This window comes from Athene noctua, chromosome 2, assembly GCF_965140245.1.
Source record: "Athene noctua chromosome 2, bAthNoc1.hap1.1, whole genome shotgun sequence".
In the NCBI taxonomy this organism is placed as follows: Eukaryota; Metazoa; Chordata; class Aves; order Strigiformes; family Strigidae; genus Athene; species Athene noctua.
In genome coordinates, this window is record NC_134038.1 from 164494181 (window position 1) to 164513183 (window position 19003).

At 40.1% G+C, this 19003-nt stretch overlaps 1 protein-coding gene across 4 annotated transcripts in view; it reads right to left on the reverse strand.

Moving 5' to 3' along the window:
* PDE1C (phosphodiesterase 1C) overlaps positions 1–19003 on the reverse strand; it is a 391546-nt gene that overhangs the window by 33117 nt on the left and 339426 nt on the right. For all 4 annotated transcript variants that reach the window (XM_074900989.1, XM_074900987.1, XM_074900988.1 and 1 more), the window contains 4 exons: positions 17521–17641; positions 15932–16107; positions 10779–11063; positions 7250–7324 (listed from right to left, as the gene is read on the reverse strand). In XM_074900989.1, coding sequence (XP_074757090.1) covers positions 7250–7324; positions 10779–11063; positions 15932–16107; positions 17521–17641 — 657 coding nt within the window. The remainder of the gene's footprint in view (positions 1–7249; positions 7325–10778; positions 11064–15931; positions 16108–17520; positions 17642–19003) is intronic.

Sequence of the window (19003 nt, forward strand, 5' to 3'; positions counted from 1 at the left end):
CTTTCATAAAGAGCTGTTCCATTGTGGATGGAAACGAAAACCCCAGTGCTTTTCAAGGCACAAAACGGATGAGCTGCCATAGGCAGAAGGATAACAGAAGCCAACAAAGTTTTCAGCCAAATATATTGTATGAATCAGAATTTTGTAATTAGCACTGGGCAAATAATTGTTTCTTTGACTGACTAAACCGAAAAATTAGTATAATGCTTAGCTCTGGTCAGACACAAGTAATTGCTTTCTTTCTCTCATGGCAAAAATGATTGTTGTGGAGGGTTTTTTTTTTGGTGGGAGGGGGGTGGAGAGGAAATGAAAGATCAAACTGAGCTTTTCATCTCACTCAAACAAAACTTTTATTTTTGCCATTTACTTAAAGCTGGCTAAAAATGTGAATCATCACTCCAAAGCAGAAATTCTCATCTGTTTGTTTTTTTTTTTTCAGTGCCTCTTCAGTTTTTGACAATCACTTGTTTTGAATTCGACTTAAATTCCTAAATACTTTAGTCTGATTCAAACTAGCACTTTTCAACTAATATCACTTGTTAGTTTTCTCCTTCTACGTTCATTATTGTCTCCAAGTCTCAGGTTTTGACATTAAGAATAGCAAAGTAGTGGTTTAGAAGCAGATAAAAGAATGAATGGTCTAGCAATGGATCAATTAATGGTAGTAAGGAGCAAAGATTACTATTAGGGTATGAGTTTCAGAAAACTAACCTGTAAATTGACTCTCTCTTCTCTTTTTCCAGCTTCTGTGGACTGAACGGTAACGAACTGCAGACTGAGCAGCCCAAGGGGACTGATGTCCCTTTGCCTCTGCCCCCAGGCAGAGACCAGGCAGCAGGTCCAGCAGACAAAGCAAAGGGCATGGAGGTACCCACCAAGCACCCAGCTGGCAGTCTGTACAGTGCCATGGTTACATTTGGATTCCCATACAGTTGACCGTTAATTTTTTTCCTTCTTAAAGCTTCTACTTAAACTACCTTGTCAGAGACCCTGTCTAATAGGATACCTATTGCTGGTGTGCTCAAATTGGGAGCTAGTTGTCCCGTGGGGAAGGGATAAGATGAAAGCTAAAGGTGACCAATCTCTTTTGAGGAGCCATTTCATATTCTTCCTCCCCTTCAGTCATTCCCTTTGGACATGATCTTGTTTCTCTTTCAGGGCTAAGTGTTGCATAGGGAAAAAGCAGCCTGATTGCCACTGGATTGAACATCAATTCATGAAGCTGGGGAGCAAGGAGGACTCAACTCTCGCTGAAGCAGAGAATTTCTATACATGATTGCACAGGCAAATTATCCTAAATGGGATAAGAAAGACTGTAACAGAAGCAAGGTCACAGCTCCACTCCCTGACTGGTGCAATAAAATGGCTGACGGTGCAAAATCAAGGAGGAATTTCCACAATCTACTGTGTAAATTACACATTCTTCCATGCCTCTAGGACCATGGATGTTACCCCCGAGGAGAAACACAGCCATATGCTATCTCTGAGCAGAACTATATTTAAAGGACCAAAACTAACCTAAAAAAATGTTCTCCATAAATTTAACTACTGAAAAACCTACTTAAGTACCTACAATGATCTTTTTTTTTTTTTCACCGTGCATCTGAAATGAATATTGCAAATATTCACTTAAATCTGAAATCAAGCTAAATGCTATTCCCAATTTTTAAACTTCTCACGTATATCTGCGACTTCACATAAAGTAGATGCAAAAAGCAATGAAGCATTCTGAGGACTTTCTAACTACCTGGCATGGCCTGAACGATGGAAAGCAGGCTAAAAATGGGATACATGGAAGTCTCAAAGGAAAACCGGGTGCTTTCTGTAAGATTTACACACACACACTCACAAAACGGGCAAGTTGCAAAATTGTCTGCAAAATTATACCAGGTACCTTTCTACATATTCCCCATATTCTCATCGAGCATGCATGCCATGGTGATGCAATGTTCCTGAGGCCAGGATGCTAACAATGTATTTTGCATTTAGCTTCACAGATCACATCACATCATGTTCATCTTCTATTTGATATTAAAACTACATAAAACCTTCTGCAGAGTACATCCCTCTATGCAAATTCTAGCTTGCCTCAAGTGCCGCTTGCTAAATTAGACACACTCATTTTTTTCAAAAGAGCACAAAAAGGATTTTTAAAAGCACAGAAGCTCGCCCCCCCCCCTCCCCGCTAGTTATCCTATATTGCACCATTATGGAGCAATTGTACAACAGAGATAAATTATGGTGAAATATGTCTTTCTGAATAGCAAAATGCCTTCATGCTTTCAAGCGAGATTTTCCAGAAGGTATCACTACAATGCTTTCCGATTTCTAAATTGGGGCAATAACCTCTAATGTAATTCAAATAACAGACCATAAAAAGAAGTAAGAAAATGAAGGAAATTGTCTTTGGAAGTAGTCTTAGACTATTGTAATTCCAATTTGCCACTGCTGCTGGATTCTGACATACAATACCAAGAACACTATCAGGCAACAAGAAGGAATCCCATGTGTTTGTCTTACAAACTGAAATGGGCTTTTTGCTTCCGACAATAATGGAGAAATCAGCTTATCTTTTGAAATAGAAACAGAAATTGCACCATTATTTATATGACCTGAAATTTACCTTTTTACATTTCTCAAGAAGATATAGACAGATGCTGTTCATTTATACGCCTGAGTAACTTCTTTTAAAACAACACTGGCATTATGCAGATTACATGATCATGGTTTTGTCAGAAGTCTACTTAGCGTTCATTGCTATGCAGTGGTCTCGGGTAGATTGACACACATGAAAACTGTATCTGCAGGAGGCTGCAGAGATAATTCTTAAATGGTGCAAAAAGCTGTATTCTCCTTAAATGAAGCTGGGAAGAATCTTGTTAATTCAAGCTGTCTGGGATAATTGTGGAGCCATCATCATGGCTCCTTCACACCACCATGTTCCTATACTAAAGGCACTCTCAGATAACAACGTTCTGTGCCAGCTACTCTGCCACTTGACTTTTGGGGACAACTGGGTCAGAAAGAAATGAAGCCCCTGTACTTTACCTTTATAATCAGAGAATTTTCCACTTGCTGATCAAGGAATTATTGTCAAGAGAAATTAAGACCAAAAGGCAGCTTTACATGTTGGCATGGGCAATATATAGAACTTAATACAGGAAAGACTTTTAACTACTGTTAAGCAACAGTATAGCTTAAAATCAAACTAAAGCAAGAAAAAAATCTCGAGTTCTGGTAAGCCTGTTACGAACTCTTCATAGAGTTTGTATATTTAAAAGGCTATATATAGTATGGTATTATATCATATTAACTCTATTATATTAACTATATTCTATTCTATTCCGTTGCACTGCATAGAGGAAATGTATTATTGAAAACATGACTGTCAAAACGCAGGGTTAAGATTTGACCACGAGGGGGGAGCATTGCTCATCACACATACCCAGGGCACTTTAGGCTTTCTCTGTATGTACTAGCTGTTCAAGATAAAAATCACCTGTATATTTCGTGCTATAACCTGCAAACGTGCATGTTACCACTGGAATAATAAGTTCCCAGGACAAACACAAAACAAGAACTGTCTGTAATTGATAGCTGAAAAAGAATACGTGAATAAACTGTGTTTTGGTCTCTAGAATGAAGAGTTGTACTGAAAGCTTTTTATTAACATCACAGAATCTTTTCCCAGTGGGGAAAAAAAATGAGGAGGTGCTAGAGATAACCTGTGAAAGTAGTAATCATAGAATCATAGAATAGTTTGGCTTGGAAGGGTCCTTTAGAGGTCATTTAGTCCAACCCCCCCTGCGATGAGCAGGGACATCTTTCCAGGGATGGGGCATTTACAACATCTCTAGGCAACCCGTTCCAATGTTTCACCACCCTCACTGTAAAAAATTTCTTCCTTATATCTAGTCTGAAATGGGAAAGAATAATTTTCTCATTTGTTGTCAGTTTTGTGAGCAGAAAAAAATCACAAAAAAGAAAGTTTGTAAGTAGATAAAAATTATTTCCATGTGACTGCTTACAATTTTCCACTCAAGGCATTGAAAAGCAACTATTTCACATGGGAAAATGAGGTTGTCCAAAATGGTTTAATAATGTTCTATCCCACAGGAAACATTTGATGAATTACTTGTGCTGCTGATGTCTGATAGGGCTGTGTCTTTATGTGGGAAATGGCAGCCCCATATCTCTTTTCTTGGAACTGAAAAAAAAGGCAGGATTAAGCAATAAGCTGTATCCCCCACAGAAAAAAGCCATATATGAAGATTAGATTACCATGAGAAGGAGACTAGCCTGTGTTCAAGAGACTTGCACAGGATTTTGAAGTAGTTAAGACTAAAATCTAAGGCCTGACTGAAGCTTGCATAGCCATCCTCAAGCTAGCTTTAAAGCAGTTGGCTTTGATACGGATTGACTCAGTCGTATGAAGCTCTGGCTAGATGCATACGCAGTTCCTTGCTGTCTCAGCAAGCCTGATCCCTGTTTCTGGAGGCATGCCCACTCAACTATTTTTAGGTAGCTTCAAGGTAAGTGATACAGAAACTACATTTCACACCTATGACTACGGTGTAGACATGCAGCTTCAATGTCTCCATGTCCACATGGGATAGATATTTTGTGTGTCCTTGGCCATTTGGTTCCCCATGTAGTAGAATGACAAATGTATTAGAAACATTCAGGAATGTATGTATTCCTATAACAAGATATTACAATTACTTCCTTTGTATGTGTTCAAAAAGCAACTTGGACACGGATCCTGCAAAAATTTATGCAACATACCCTCCACAGCTTTCTTCTCCAGGTGTAGGACAGGGTAGCAGACTGACCTCAGTTGGGTGCAGGGCTCTAGTTGATGCTAATGGGTGGTGGTGAGAAAGCCGAAGCCCTCATGGTAAATCTACACAAATGGGCACCTGTTTAATACAAATACACCCCAGCTACATACTGAACAGATGCTGTAAAACCCAAGTACCCTTGACCCTGCAAAAAAGTCCAGGCTGAGTTTCGCCCACCAGCAAACTATATGTAGTGAGTGTATTATAACTGTAACCTCAATCTTCCCAACTGCCCCACCTAATCTTTTTTCCCAGCGTGTGAAAGACCATGTACTGGCATGTGAGAAAGCATATGTTTGGGTAAACATTTCCGTGGTCTGAAAAGAGCTATATATTATCCATGGATAATGTTCCTTTCTCTACATCCCTCACATGGCTGGTAAGGAGATTTCTATATACTGAGTAATGGACAGAGCAGGTTGTGCAGTATTTGTCAAAACAGAATTGCCAGCCTAGTGCTTTCCTTTCTAAGGCACGTCATTCACAATTTTTCTCCTGATTTCTATACATGAGATCATTATAAACTGTTTCTACAGCACCTGAATGAAAAATACTCCGCCTACAAATCATCCTTGCATGGTTACAGTTGCTTATTCACTGTAAACAACTGGTCAAATGGTACTGGTCTTTTCCCTAAGGAGATGAGCAGAACATTTTCTTACGGGAGAACAAATAGACTCACACCACACAAAGACTAGCAACTTGCAGTGAACCAAATTCGCACTCTCGATCTTCAAGTCAGCATAAAACATTCAATTCTTGGGCCTCCCAACTAAATAGGTGCCCCTAAACTTTCCAAGACCGTGAGAGTTCAGGCTTTTAAATGCACCCTGGTCCTCAAAGCTAGGGATTCCCGGGCCTACTCTCTTGTCTGGGCTGCTGCTAAATCAGCTAAAAGGCTGATGTTCTCCTAAAGAAGCCCTGTTGTTTCTGCACCCACCTGGTCCTGCCAGGACTGCAGCCTTCCAGCACAGCTGCCGCTCAGCCATCACCCACCGCAGTGGGGAGAGTAGCCATTCTGTCCTTCAATTTTTCTGGTGCCTTGATAGTTACATACAACACTGCGTATATTCATGAGCATCTGAAAAGTCACACGTTATTTGAGTATTTATGTTTAATTTCTGCATGACTGCTGAAAGTTGTGAATGGTACTTGTTTAAGACTGTTTTCCTGACAGGCACTTAACTTTAAGTGTGTAAATAATATGGCCTCTTAACAAAATAATTTAATTTTTCTAAACAATTGTTGCTAAGGGACCTTCTTAAAAAAAGTGCATATTTATGTGTCTGAAATTAATACATGCTCCTAGATTAATTTTTCTACGTTTTTAGTTGAGCTGTCACATTTTCTTTTTATTTATCACTTTTCTAGAACAATAGGAATTGTAAGTAATTTCTTGAAAGGAAGCAATAAAAGAAAACACAGTGTCATTCTAAACTGCAGTACTTCCAATGAGGTTGTCTTTCTTGACCATCAAAACAAAGTACTGTGTTATTTACATTTAGGAATAACTGTGTTTCAGTGGATTTCAGAGAGACACACACAAAGAAAATGCTAGCTCTAACATTTCTTTCCATTTCTTTTGCTACTTAATACTTTAGCAATTGCTTTTGGAGCCACATGGGTTCAGATACTATCTTAGATCCCTGTGGCATGCAGCTGAGGAGGTGCAAAAGAAAAAACATGACACATTTTTCTACATTGCTGAGGCTACTAAAACGTCTGTGGACCTCTACACTAGGTTCAGATTCATTGGAAATTATTCCCAGATACCCAAGAAAATGTCCTATGGCTTGGATTGCCTCAGTTCAACACTGTTTCAGAAACATCCCTTTTCTATAGCATCCTTAATAGGATCTCCATGCAGATGTGCTCACTCCTGCTTGCTTCCCACACTTGTGGTTCAACAGCACTTGGCAAATTTCCCCTCAGACAATTAACTCAAGAAAGCTTTGTGTTTGTATTGGCATAGTGTAACATGCCATTATGAAAACCAGGGACACCTTGTGCAGGTTTTTTCTTAGTTCTGTTTTTTTGCATCTCCCATGCAGCCTGTCCTAACATAGAGCAGAATACGGCCCAAATAAAGTCAGAAGGATAGAACCTCACAAATCCACATTTCCTATTAAGCAACTCTAATAATCCAGGATTTTTCTTGCAGGCACTGCATAAAAATTGATGGATAAGCCTTACCAACAGAACAACTAAGTGGAGCTAGGCATTATGTGAAAAGGATCTTTTCCCTCAAAATGTCCCAATGGCTTTTTTCAAATTTAATGACTGTTTCTGTTAAGTCTGTTTCTGGTTACCGTACAATTTTTTGGGTTTAGAATAAACTGCAGATGTTTAGGAAACAATAGATTGCATATAAAAATGGGTGACAAAATGTCATAAAATGTTGTTCTTACCATCTGTTTTCTTTGACTCATCCCCCACACTGGACTGATCTTTTTTGTCCAACTTATTGTCTTCCTTTAATTCAACTAGAAAGAAGCAATAAGAAACACTATAAGCATTTTAATGCAGACAGCAGTTTATTAATGCCTGTAACTCAAACTGTAACATCCAAAGGAGATGTTCCTTAGGAGACAAGGTCTGAATTCACAAGGAACTGGATTAACACATTTTGAGAGAATAAAGCACCAGGCAAAATTTACCCCACTCTTACAGAAAATCAAGCTTTACAGTCTACTTTAAAATATATTCTAACTGCTAACACCTTTTTAAGTGCACATGAAAACTTATACTCCCTCTGTATGTAGGACATTAGAGATGTAAGCACAACCTTAATTTCAAAATCAGGACTCTGAAACGTTTATGCTTTTGAAGGAGTAAGACCCTGCAAGACTTCATCATAAGTCCCTGCATTAGCAAACCACCTTAGATATCCCAAACGGTCCTATATGATTTTGTCGTACTTTCTCTTCACAGTTTCTTTACCCACAGATTCATTTGGGTTGGTCCTTTGGTGACAGTATCAGGGAACAAACAACCCTCCTAGAATTGATCTCTGGCTTTAGAGTCTCTGTAGCAAATCAGGAAAGCAAGACCTTTGGCAGAGCAATGGTTGATGTGGAATAAGAAAGGCAACTTGAGCTGGGGTGTATTTTATGAAGACAGGAAGGTTATTCAGAGTCATTCTCATTTTCTGTCCTCTACTAGTCATAGAGCTGAGCACATCAGACCTTCCCAGACCATCCCTTCATTAAATGAGAATGCTAAATGCAAGATCAAATGAAAAATAACTTAAAGGGAGAGCTCTAGCAGAACACGGCTCTTTCAGCTGCAATGTCCAAACAGCAGCAAAGAAGGTGTCCTTCCTTCAGATGTCCAGAGAAGCAACAGCAGCCTGCCCAGATGGGAACAGGCAGCTTGTCCTTTCCTCCCAGAGGAGCAGCAGTGAATTTGTGATCCACACCTCAATACAAAAAAGCTGTAAAAGTTTCACTTCAGAATTTTGTAAATGTAGGTATGTTACGGGGCTGTATTGAAGTGATGCTTATTCCGTTTGTATTACTATTTTTGTTACTGTAACTACTTCCCAGCACTTGGATCAAGATTATAGACATTATATGTTAAAGAGGATATGATCTGCCTTCAAAATAGTCATGGCAAGTGGATATTTATTTTTGGAACAGCTCAAAAAAAGAGAAATTGTAGAGAAGCAAGGTCTCCCTCTATCCCACTGTGCCCTAACCACTGGAATATTTGTTATTCTTGGATGACAGAGGATTGATCTCTCTTTCCAGTTAAACATCATCATATTATAAAAGAGGAATGGTTTTAAAATCTTAAAATATTTAACAAGATGGAAAAAACATGTCCGGTTCAGTTCTCATTCAGAGCCAAAACTTTTCATGTTTTTCTTCCTAAGCTTACTGTGTGGGTGAGAAAAAAAGTGAAAGCAAGATGATACAGAACAAGCAGCAACCTCCTCAGCTATCACACTGCCACTGACTTGGGCTCCTTCAACAGAGGTGTATGAGAAGCTCCAAGCAGGATTGAGTTGTCTCTTGATGAAGGCGTCCTCTAAACGAAGGACACTGTCTTCAGGAAATGAAATTAAAATGTGTCTAGCAAAGCGCAGAAGTCTTCTCACATTTCTTCCACCATCATATGGCTGATGGTAATGATGAGCTAATAATGCTTTATTTTGACCATCGCATAAAGAAGTTGCTTGACCCTAAGTATGTGCAGGAAAGGATGATGAACATCCCCACATGTGTTATTTCACAGTTTGATCTCTCTGAGAAAGCACATGGGCAGCGAGTGACTGAGAGAGACTTTAAACTCACCTGACAACACAATTTCTGAACTTTCATTGAATATAATTTTTTATGAATATGGGACTTTTGAGTATTGTAATATCTACCCCGCCATAATGCCAGCCGCAGAGCAGAACGATGATCATAATGATCTTCTTGAAAGGGATTACAAAGGCAGAGAAATAATAAGGCAAATACTTTACTATGAGGTATTAACATATAGGCATAAAGGAAGCTGTGGTGAACCCAGAAATATGAATGTTAAGATTTCATCTGTCTCCAAAGACTCTGCAGTGATTGTATCTCATAAAGGCCTTTTCCTGTAAATTAAGGAGCAGGATTTCTTTTCCTGAGGAAGGCACTAATTTTCAGAAATCATTTTAACTCCTTTCAAAGCATTTTTGACACCTGCAGCAGAGAGACATTGTAGAAAAAGGTACTGTCAAAATCACTAGAGCACACTTAACCCCTGTACTGTTAGAAGCATGTAAAACAAAGGATTTCAGAAGAAAAATCTGATGCAGTCTAACTGGGATTTCATATGTCCCCAACTTTTTTTCTCCTTGGCGGGCTCATTCCTATTCACCTGCGTAACACTGTCTGAAGACAAATCCCATATGTAACAGAGCATGACAGCTCTGATCCTCATAGTTCTTCCAATCTAAAAAAAAAAACAACCTAAAGATGAAGGGATCACTGGGAAAGACCAGCAGCCAAGTGAAATACATGAGAATCGTATCAGGACTGTTTCAAACAGAATTTCTGCCTCTGCTGTCATCTACACTCATTGCTCAAGCTTGGGACTTTCAAAGTCTGTATGCTCACTCAGGCTTTTTCTAGGAGGATGCTTCCAAGTCTGAGTTTTTTGCTGGTTTTGGACTGGCTGATACTAGACAAGTTTGTGACAAGTTACATGTGGCTGTACTGCCGTTTTTTGGTAACAGCTTCAGGGAGCAGGAGCTGGGGAGGGAAGGACAGTGAAATGGCCAAGAGATAACTGACCTGTTCTCATGGGTCTAATATTTTTTTTATAAATGTTTAATGGAATTTTAAAACATTTTATCCACCTTTTTTTCGTGAAAAATGTGCATCTTATTTTAACCAGTTCTGTAGCAAGTTAAAACAGTGGAATAAAATTTCTGTAAAAAAAAAAAAAAATTCAAAAAATGGCTCATGACTGCCCTAATAAAAAATGGAGTAAAGGAAGCATAAATAAAATAACTCTTAAAAACAGAGAGGGGAAAAATTCTCTGTCCCCAAACATATTTATATCTGAGACTCAGTGCAAGGATACCTTTAACTGGCCTTAAAAAGATTTTATAAGCCAACTTTGGCTTCTCCTGTCAGTTGCCCAAGCAATGAAGCTGTTCATTGAACCACAAATAGTTGATTTGGCTTTTCAGCCTTTGCTTCATTTCCATGAGAAAAGTAGTTTTTCCCTTTCTTCCAAAAGTGCCCAAGCAGGTATGCTGAACCCCATCTTCTACAGAAGAACACTACTTGAGAGTTAATTTACAGTTTCCGATTCCCATGCGCAGGTGACGATGTCAGTGACCAGGAAGAGGCTCTGGACCCAGGACACCCTTTTTCAGGACATCAGGCTCCCCCATCACTGAGGTGAAATACTGGTTTTAGGGCTGGATTTATATTTCAGCGGAAGAAGAGAACTCACCATACTGGATATGCTGTTTCTCTTCTCCCACTGCATGATGAGAGTCTGTTTCCTTATCTGTCCTAGGTGCATTTTTCCCTTGAGAGCCTTCGTGTTTGTTCACCCCAGTTTGCCGAGTCCCATTTACATGATTCTTATTGGAATCTGCACTTTTCTTTTCCCCAGTATTTGGCTCTTCACTGTTCTCTGTCTTTGCTTCTGTGGCATCTTCAGCTGGCTTCTTCTCATCCTTTTCATCTGTTCCCTGATGAGTATTTTCCTCTGCTTCTTTCTTAGCTTTTTCTTCTGCATCCTCAGCAAAGAGAGAAGAAACCAAGGAAAGGAATCATGATTATCAGTCAATTTGACAAGAATAATACAACTCACACTACTAAATCTACTTCAGCTTTTTACACACAAACAGCATTTACTTAGTAAATGTAGGATTTGACTTGACAAAGGAAAAAGAGCACAAGAGAACATTTAAGAAAGTAGATACTCTGAAAAAAACACTCCATGTTGGCCTAAATGTATATTATGTGCATATCCTTTTTTATCATATAACGTTCACCTTTGGAAATGCAGTTCCTCAAAATTCTTAAAAGCCAAATTAAAAAGAGATATTAGCTGTTGGAGGCTCTAGGGGTGCCAAGGTTTGTTTCACTTTTGACACACAACAAACAGACAAATGACATTCAGTTTATCTCATAATGTACCATATAACTAAGCACATAAAACCTCCTGGTTCTTTGATACCTATTTTTTTTCTCTCTAGTTCCAAGTTGCTTCCAATGCCAGCCTCCTAATCTCTTCTCTTCTCCTCCACTTACTGTTATCCTTTCTTTATGGCTCTGTCCTTTCTTGGCAGACTAATATATTGCTACTAGTACTTGCACTTCCATCCTCAAAAGTCTTACATTCAATCACATATATGCAAAGGTATAAATTCAAAAGTGAGTGTTGAACAACAGCAGCATCTCAAAATACTGTCATTCAGAAAAAAAAAAAAAAAAAGATTCACACAGAAGTCGATTTCCCCCAGTAAAGACACTACTCTTGTTCTTATCCAGACGTTAGGTACTGATGCAACACACTTACAACACGGGTTGCAAATTACTTTGGGTTCGGGTGTTGAGCCCAGGTTGGGTACAGCACACCCCACAGACTCAGCTGCAAAGGCTCTGTGTGGCTTCCTGTGTCACACTGGAAAGCAGGAGACAACCACAGTCCCTCAGTGCAGCCTTCGAGCTAATGAACATGTCTGGATGTGCACAGACTCTGCGCAGAGACTCCACAACTTTCTCCCCATTTTCCATGATGAACTGAGACTTAATTTGCAAAAGCAGCTGAATAGCTCAGCACACACTCAATTTGGAACCTGTGAGCTTAGGTAGCTTCAAGCATACCTATATCCATACTGAGTCTAATCATTCAGATGTGACCACCCTATGCCCGTATTCAAGTTTTCTTGGTCGGCAATATCCCAGCCCACTCATTAGCCCTTCATGGGCAACCAATTGAATGAATCACAGAAGTATCTCCTGTTTTCTGAAAGATTGTGTACACTGATAAGCAGAGGAGCAGATCCTACAAAACACAGAATAAAGTCTACCTCAGTCCTATGGAAGTATTCTCGACATCTATACAGAAGATGTTTTGTTCCTTACAGGAGCTGGGTCTTGACCATGGAGTAAAAATTACAAAAGAATTTCTAACTGTCTTGTTAAATACTTCTTATGAATGCATCAGAAGTTTTGAGAAAAAATGTACCAATGGGATACAAGAGAGAAAGGGGGAAAGCCATCTTTATAAGAAATGCCAATCTATATTTTCTTGCCAGCAGCTAACTAAAGTTAATTAATTTTTAAATTAATAAATTACGACTCACACAAAAATATAATTAAATTAGATATGAGCCTCCCTCACTTTATTAATCATTCCTGAAATCTATGGTAGTTTCCATAGATAGCTCAGTTACGCATGTTGATATTATCCCTGGAGTCTCATGGTACACAGAAGGATTCCTCTCATTTGGGGACTGGAAAAAAAATCCTGCATTTTGCACCTGAACCACAGGAGAGAAATTCAGCTCAGGAGACTGGGGCTTGCTACAGCACTGTTGGAGGAATGCCTCTTGTCAAAATTAGCATCATAAAATAATTCATATAAATGGTGCTTTGCACATCACGGTGTTTGTTTATTTAGTTTTTTTAATTTGTAGCTATTTAATTATGATCCTTTAAGCAAAAAGAGATTGGTAATAAACCCACTTACTTTGCTCACACAGTCCAAGAAATTTTCTATAAATACCACACTCGGGATAAAAACAGCTGACTGATGCTTCTAGGAACAATACCATTACCAAAAGGAATACAGTATTCTACAAATAATTTAGTAATAATAATAATAATAATAATAATAATAATAATAATAATAATAATAGTAGTAGTAGTAGTAGTACTAGTACTAGTAGTAATAATAGATGGGTTTTCTTCCCTTCTGATCCCCAGTTGCTATTTGTTGTCAACAATTAAATGCTTTATCCGTCTTCTTTTAATAATTCTTATTTTTATTGATGCATTGCAAGACATCAGTTTGACAGGGGTCGACAATTTAAACTCCTGCTGTGTGGCAGGCCCTGCTGCATATGGCTAAGACAGGCAAGGCAGATGGAGGGGGGTGCAGAGACTTGCTGCAAGACAGCAGCGGAGCAAAGATTTTGATGTAAGAGCTCTGGAGTCCAAGAACAGTTCCTTAGTTCCCTGCCCATACAAAGGTATGCTGAGCCACATGTCTGTATAAATCTTTCAGGAGAAAAAAAATACGGATGCTTGTACTGCTAAATATACCCAGAAACACAGAAAGTCAATGAATTCAGATGAACAGAAGCCAAGACTGCTTTCTGAATCCTTGACCCATAAACCAGGGCCTGATCCAAGTTATTGGTGATGAAATTTGGCAAAAAAAATAAAGTAAATCAACTTTAGGTTGCTAAAGGTTGTCAGAAAGGTAAAGATAAAATGACCTACTCAAACTAGGTGTCTAATAATGCAGACTGGTGAGCTCTCTGCTTTAAGTGATCAACTAATTCTTCTATAGACTACTCTCAGGCAGTCAGGATTTTTGTATGAGGCAATTAGAAATAAAATAAAAATAAACATGTTCCTCTCCAGCTCAAGTATTAACAACCAAACATTTAACATCAGGATACTCTGTAAAGAATGGATATTAAATACTGCATCAATAACCATTACCAGTAGCAGCATTAGTAAAGCGATGTACGCACATCCACTTGAATCATAACTTGACATTTACGTGTGCACTTTTAGAAAAATGTCTTTATGCAAAGCAGTCACTGCAAGTAGGTACAAAGCACATTTAAAAGTTAAATATCCAGAATCTATTACAATCTACTCTATATATTTGTTTTAGGTGAAATGTAGAATAGATTTTATTTATTTCCCAACAGGTCTCTCTTGCATATAGGATTTTTATCTAGTAGATCCTTAGTAGATGAGTAAATATGTATGGTACATGTTGAAATCAAATCCTTAAAACTAGTTAACTGTACTGGCTTCATTCACTCAACACTCCTATACTGTCAGACACTGACCATGTTAAATGCTTTGCTTGTTTGGTCAGCTTTAATTTGTTTGGGACACAAAGAACTAGTAAATACCAATTTATTTTATTTTTTTAAAAAAAAAAAAAAGCGCTAAATAAAGCTACCGGCAAACAAGCAGATTTTGAATTATATTTTTGTTTTCATTTTCATGGAATGCCTAGAAACATTTTTCATGAATGGCAAGTTTTAATCACAAAAGAAAATTTAATTTGAATAATAAGGTGTGCTTGCCTGCACCCTTAGACAGGCCTTTCAGTTGGAAAGGAACAATCTGCTCTGGCAAATAGGAGAACTAAGCCAAACCTTCCATCAGCCCTGAAGCCAAGGCCACATAATACATTAAAATCGAACTCCTTCCATTTCCATGAAATACAAAAACTCCATTAAATAAGGGTTTGAGCAACAAGCATTGAGCTCAGAGAATAAATTATGTCAGTTTCATGAAGGAAAGAAAAAATAAATCAGTGATACATTCCTCCTTTTTTGGTTCCAAAGCTATTCTAAATCACCCAAGGGCTCAAAGAGACCTTGGGCAATCATCCAGACCCGGAGGCAAGGGGCAGTTATACCTAAATGGCTTTCAACAGATGGCTCTGGTTAGTTCCAAAAGATCTCCAACAATAGAGATCTGCTAATGTCTAACTTTTATCAGTTTATAATCACCTGCCAAATGTTTCTCCTCTGGATAAAAAAATAGTTCCCTTATTTTGCAGCTGCAGTAGTCTTCAGAAAACTGCTCTCAGCTAAAAACAACAGGTATCATCATTTGCATTGCTGTACTCTGTATGGCTGCAACTGGTCCATATGTTTGCTGAACTGCAGTGGCCAAAACTGGACAAAGCACCACTCTGGGGGCCTTGTTACTGCTAGAAAGACATGCCAGAGAGGTCTTAGAAGCAAGGTCTGGGTTGGTTTTTTCTTGGTTTAGGGTTTTTGTGTTTTGTTGTTTTTGTTGGGTTTGGGGGTTTTTTTGTGGTTTTTTTTTTTTTTTTTTTTCCCCCAATATCAAGACAATATTGAACCCTGGTCAACTTGCAACCAACACAGCCCTCATATTCTTCTGAAATCTCTGCACTCCCTCCCAAATTGATGACATCATGCGCATTTGCAGCATAGTTTCCAAGTCATTATCAAAGTTATCACTAGAAATATGAGACCAGCTGTTAACCCAGAATACCCTGTCCTTCTCCCCTGAACTATCACCCATACCTCTTCCAGTTAACAGTTGATAACCTATCTCTACAAATGCTGTTCCAGCTATTTTTGCAGCACCCTGAGTTCGACTCATGACTTCAGGGGACCTCCCTTACAATTTTTTTTTCCTCCCACTGTCCACATCTTCTTCACTATGTACACACATAAGAAGAGTATCAGGCACAGATGAGTCAGAATATTCCTGTATTTCTGAACTCAGTGTAGGTTGTCGACCTTGAAAAGCAGATTCTTTCAAACTAACAGTGCTTACTTGGAAAATAATTGGATTGAAGAAGAGCTTGAAGAGGTCAGAAGAATTTTTATTCTTTCATTAAGAAGCCTGGCTGTTTGTTACCTTTGGTGGCTTGTGCTTTCCATTTCTCCCGGTTCTGCTGCACCACTTCCGTCCAGGTGGCTTTAAAACATTTGAAGTCCACAGTGAGTATGGAGCAGTTGAGTGAGGCACTTCCTTCGGACCCAGTGCTCTTGACACTTGATCTTTTAACTTCGGAGGGACTAATGCTATTCAGACTGGGACACAAGATCACAAAACACAGAAGAAATCGGTATTGCATACACCCAAATACAGATAAGAAGAAATAATGAATGTAAGTCTAGATAATTTAACAGAGTCAAAAAGGAAAACAAAAAACTAAGCACGAATCCATCATCCTCCCCTCCCTCTCTCTCACCCCAGGGCAACCATGTTAAAGCAAGCAGCAAAACATGAGCCAGTATTAGAAATAAAGGGCAGCTTTTCCCTGCTTATTTTTTGGTATCCGTAGTCCCCAAGAAATAGAATCCCACAGTGTCGCCATTACCTTTGTTGTACATCTTCAGTCCCTAAATATTCATTGGAGAGTCAGACAATTTGAAATCAAATTTGTCAAAAGGGAAGCCTCCTAAAATTCACCAATGGGAGCCATTAGGCACAGGACATGAGGCCAACCTCCGTCCAGGGCTTGGTGATCTCAGCTGAGGCTGAAATCAGGAACTCATTTCAGTTACAGACCCTACAGTTGCCTTTCAAGGATGGACACTTCATTGTGCACGTTTTAACCAAGGCAGCAAGATAACAGACATAGAAAGATATTAGTGCTTGCTCTTTGTGTAATAGCCCAAGAGTAAAGAAGTCACTTTGGGGAGAGGGAATCCTGACTGGGTAGACCTACTCTAGGGAGCACTAGCCACGTGGCATTGGAATCCCAAGACATGCCCTGTCTATGAAACTACTAAAAGTAGTTTCTTTAAAACAGCAGAGCAGGTTGAATTGGCCAAGATTCCTTACGCTCAAATTCCAGGTGGATTCTGGGTTGTACTTCACACATTTGTGTAATCCTAAATACTGTTACTAAAGTATGCTTATAGTCTTTTGTATTTCAATCCCATTTATACTTCTAGACATGAAGAAATGAGTGCCTCCCAACTCATTCTACCTTCTCTTTGACATTAGTGACTGAGAGAGCACTAAAGTTCACCTGATTGCATGGCTACAACCATTTGTGATCACTGCCTTTGTAGGCATGGCTCAGGTTCATGCCAGCCTCCCCATTTGCCCTCCCCTGCAACAAAGGGAAGGTTTAGACTGGCTCTTAGGAAGTATTTCTTTCCAGAAGGGGTTGTTGGGTATTGGAATGGGCTGCCCAGGGCAGTGGTCGAGTCCCGATCCCTGGAGGAGTTTAAGAGTCAGGTTGACCCAGCGCTGAGAGATCTGGGGGAGTTGAGAATGGTCAGTGTGAGGTTCATGGTTGGACTGGAGGAGCTTCAATTTAACAACCAAGATGATTCTGTGAAAGTCATGTCACAAGGTGAGCTGTGGTATTGGCAATGTGGATATAGGGCTTTAAGCCACACGGAAGACATATGCTGTGGGGGGGAAACCTGGAGAGTTGGGTGCAAAGGCAGCATGTGCAGAGTGAAGGGAGAGGGTGTGTGGTTATTCACCTGGAACGCCTGAACCCAGACATGCCAGAGCGGGAAGCTTCATCGATGAGCGGAGTCACAATCTTCTCGGTCATATCAGTCAGCACAGTAAAAGTGGGTTCCACGATGAAATCAATGAAACCTGAGCAGAAACACAAGTAGAGTCAAGCATGCAAGAGGAGGATTTATGTGGAGTCACTGCTTCAGTGATAGCAGACAATCACACTGTAAAAGACAGAGTGAAAAATCTGTACCTTGAAAGAAGGATAGGCAAATACTAGAAAGGGAAAAGGGAGTTATACATTCATCCCTGACCCAAGAGCCTGCATATAGCATGCAATAAAAGGTACCTGCTTAAACACTGGAAAGAAACTGTGGTAAATCAGAACACAAACAGATGCATCATTTAACATCTTTATTGATGATCTAGACGAGGGGATCGAGTGCACCCTCAGTCAGTTTGCAGATGACACCCAGTTGGGTGGGAGTGTTGATCTGCTCGAGGGTAGGGAGGCTCTGCAGAGAGACCTGGACAGGCTGGAGCCAAGGGCTGAGGCCAACTGGGGGAGTTTCACTAAGGGCAAATGCCGGGGGCTGCTCTTGGGCCACAACAACCCCCAGCAGCGCTACAGGCCTGGGGAGGAGTGGCTGGAGAGCTGCCAGTCAGAGAGGGACCTGGGGGGGTGATTGACAGCTGGCTGAACAGGAGCCAGCCGTGTGCCCAGGTGGCCAAGGAGGCCAATGGCATCCTGGCTTGTGTCAGCACTAATGTGGCCAGCAGGGACAGGGAAGGGATCTGAGCCCTGGGCTCGGCACTGGTGAGGCCGCACCTCGATGAGTGGGTTCAGTTTTGGGCCCCTCACTACAAAAAGGCCATTGAATGACTCGAGCGTGTCCAGAGAAGGGCAACGGAGCTGGGGCAGGGTCTGGAGCACAGGTCTGCTGGGGAGCGGCTGGGGGAACTGGGGGGGTTCAGTCTGGAGAAGAGGAGGCTGAGGGGAGACCTCATCGCCCTCTACAGCTCCCTGAGAGGAGGGTGCAGAGAGCTGGGGATGAGCCTCTTGAACCAAGTAATAAGTGATAGGACAAAAGGTAATGGCCTCAATTTGCTCCAGGGAAGGTTTAGACTGGGTATTAGGAAGCATTTCTTTACAGAACGGGTTATGCGTTGGAATGGGCTGCCCAGGGAGGTGGTGGAGTCCCCATCCCTGGAGGTGTTCAAGAGTAGGGTCGCTTTAGAGCTTAAGGATATGCTGTAGGTGGGAACTGTGCCAGGCGAATGGTTGGACTAGATGATCTCCAGGGTCCTTTCCAACCTAGATGAGTCTGTGATTCTGCATCAGAACTTGTTTTATATGAATGTGATATTTAAGTCAAATTCATAGAAGATTTGGCTAAAATCCAGTTTCAGAGATGAACTCTCTAAAAGCACAAAATTAATATAACAGTAATAAAACTGGTAAGCTTTGCTGGTGTGGAGTTACATCCAAACCTCCCTCATTGC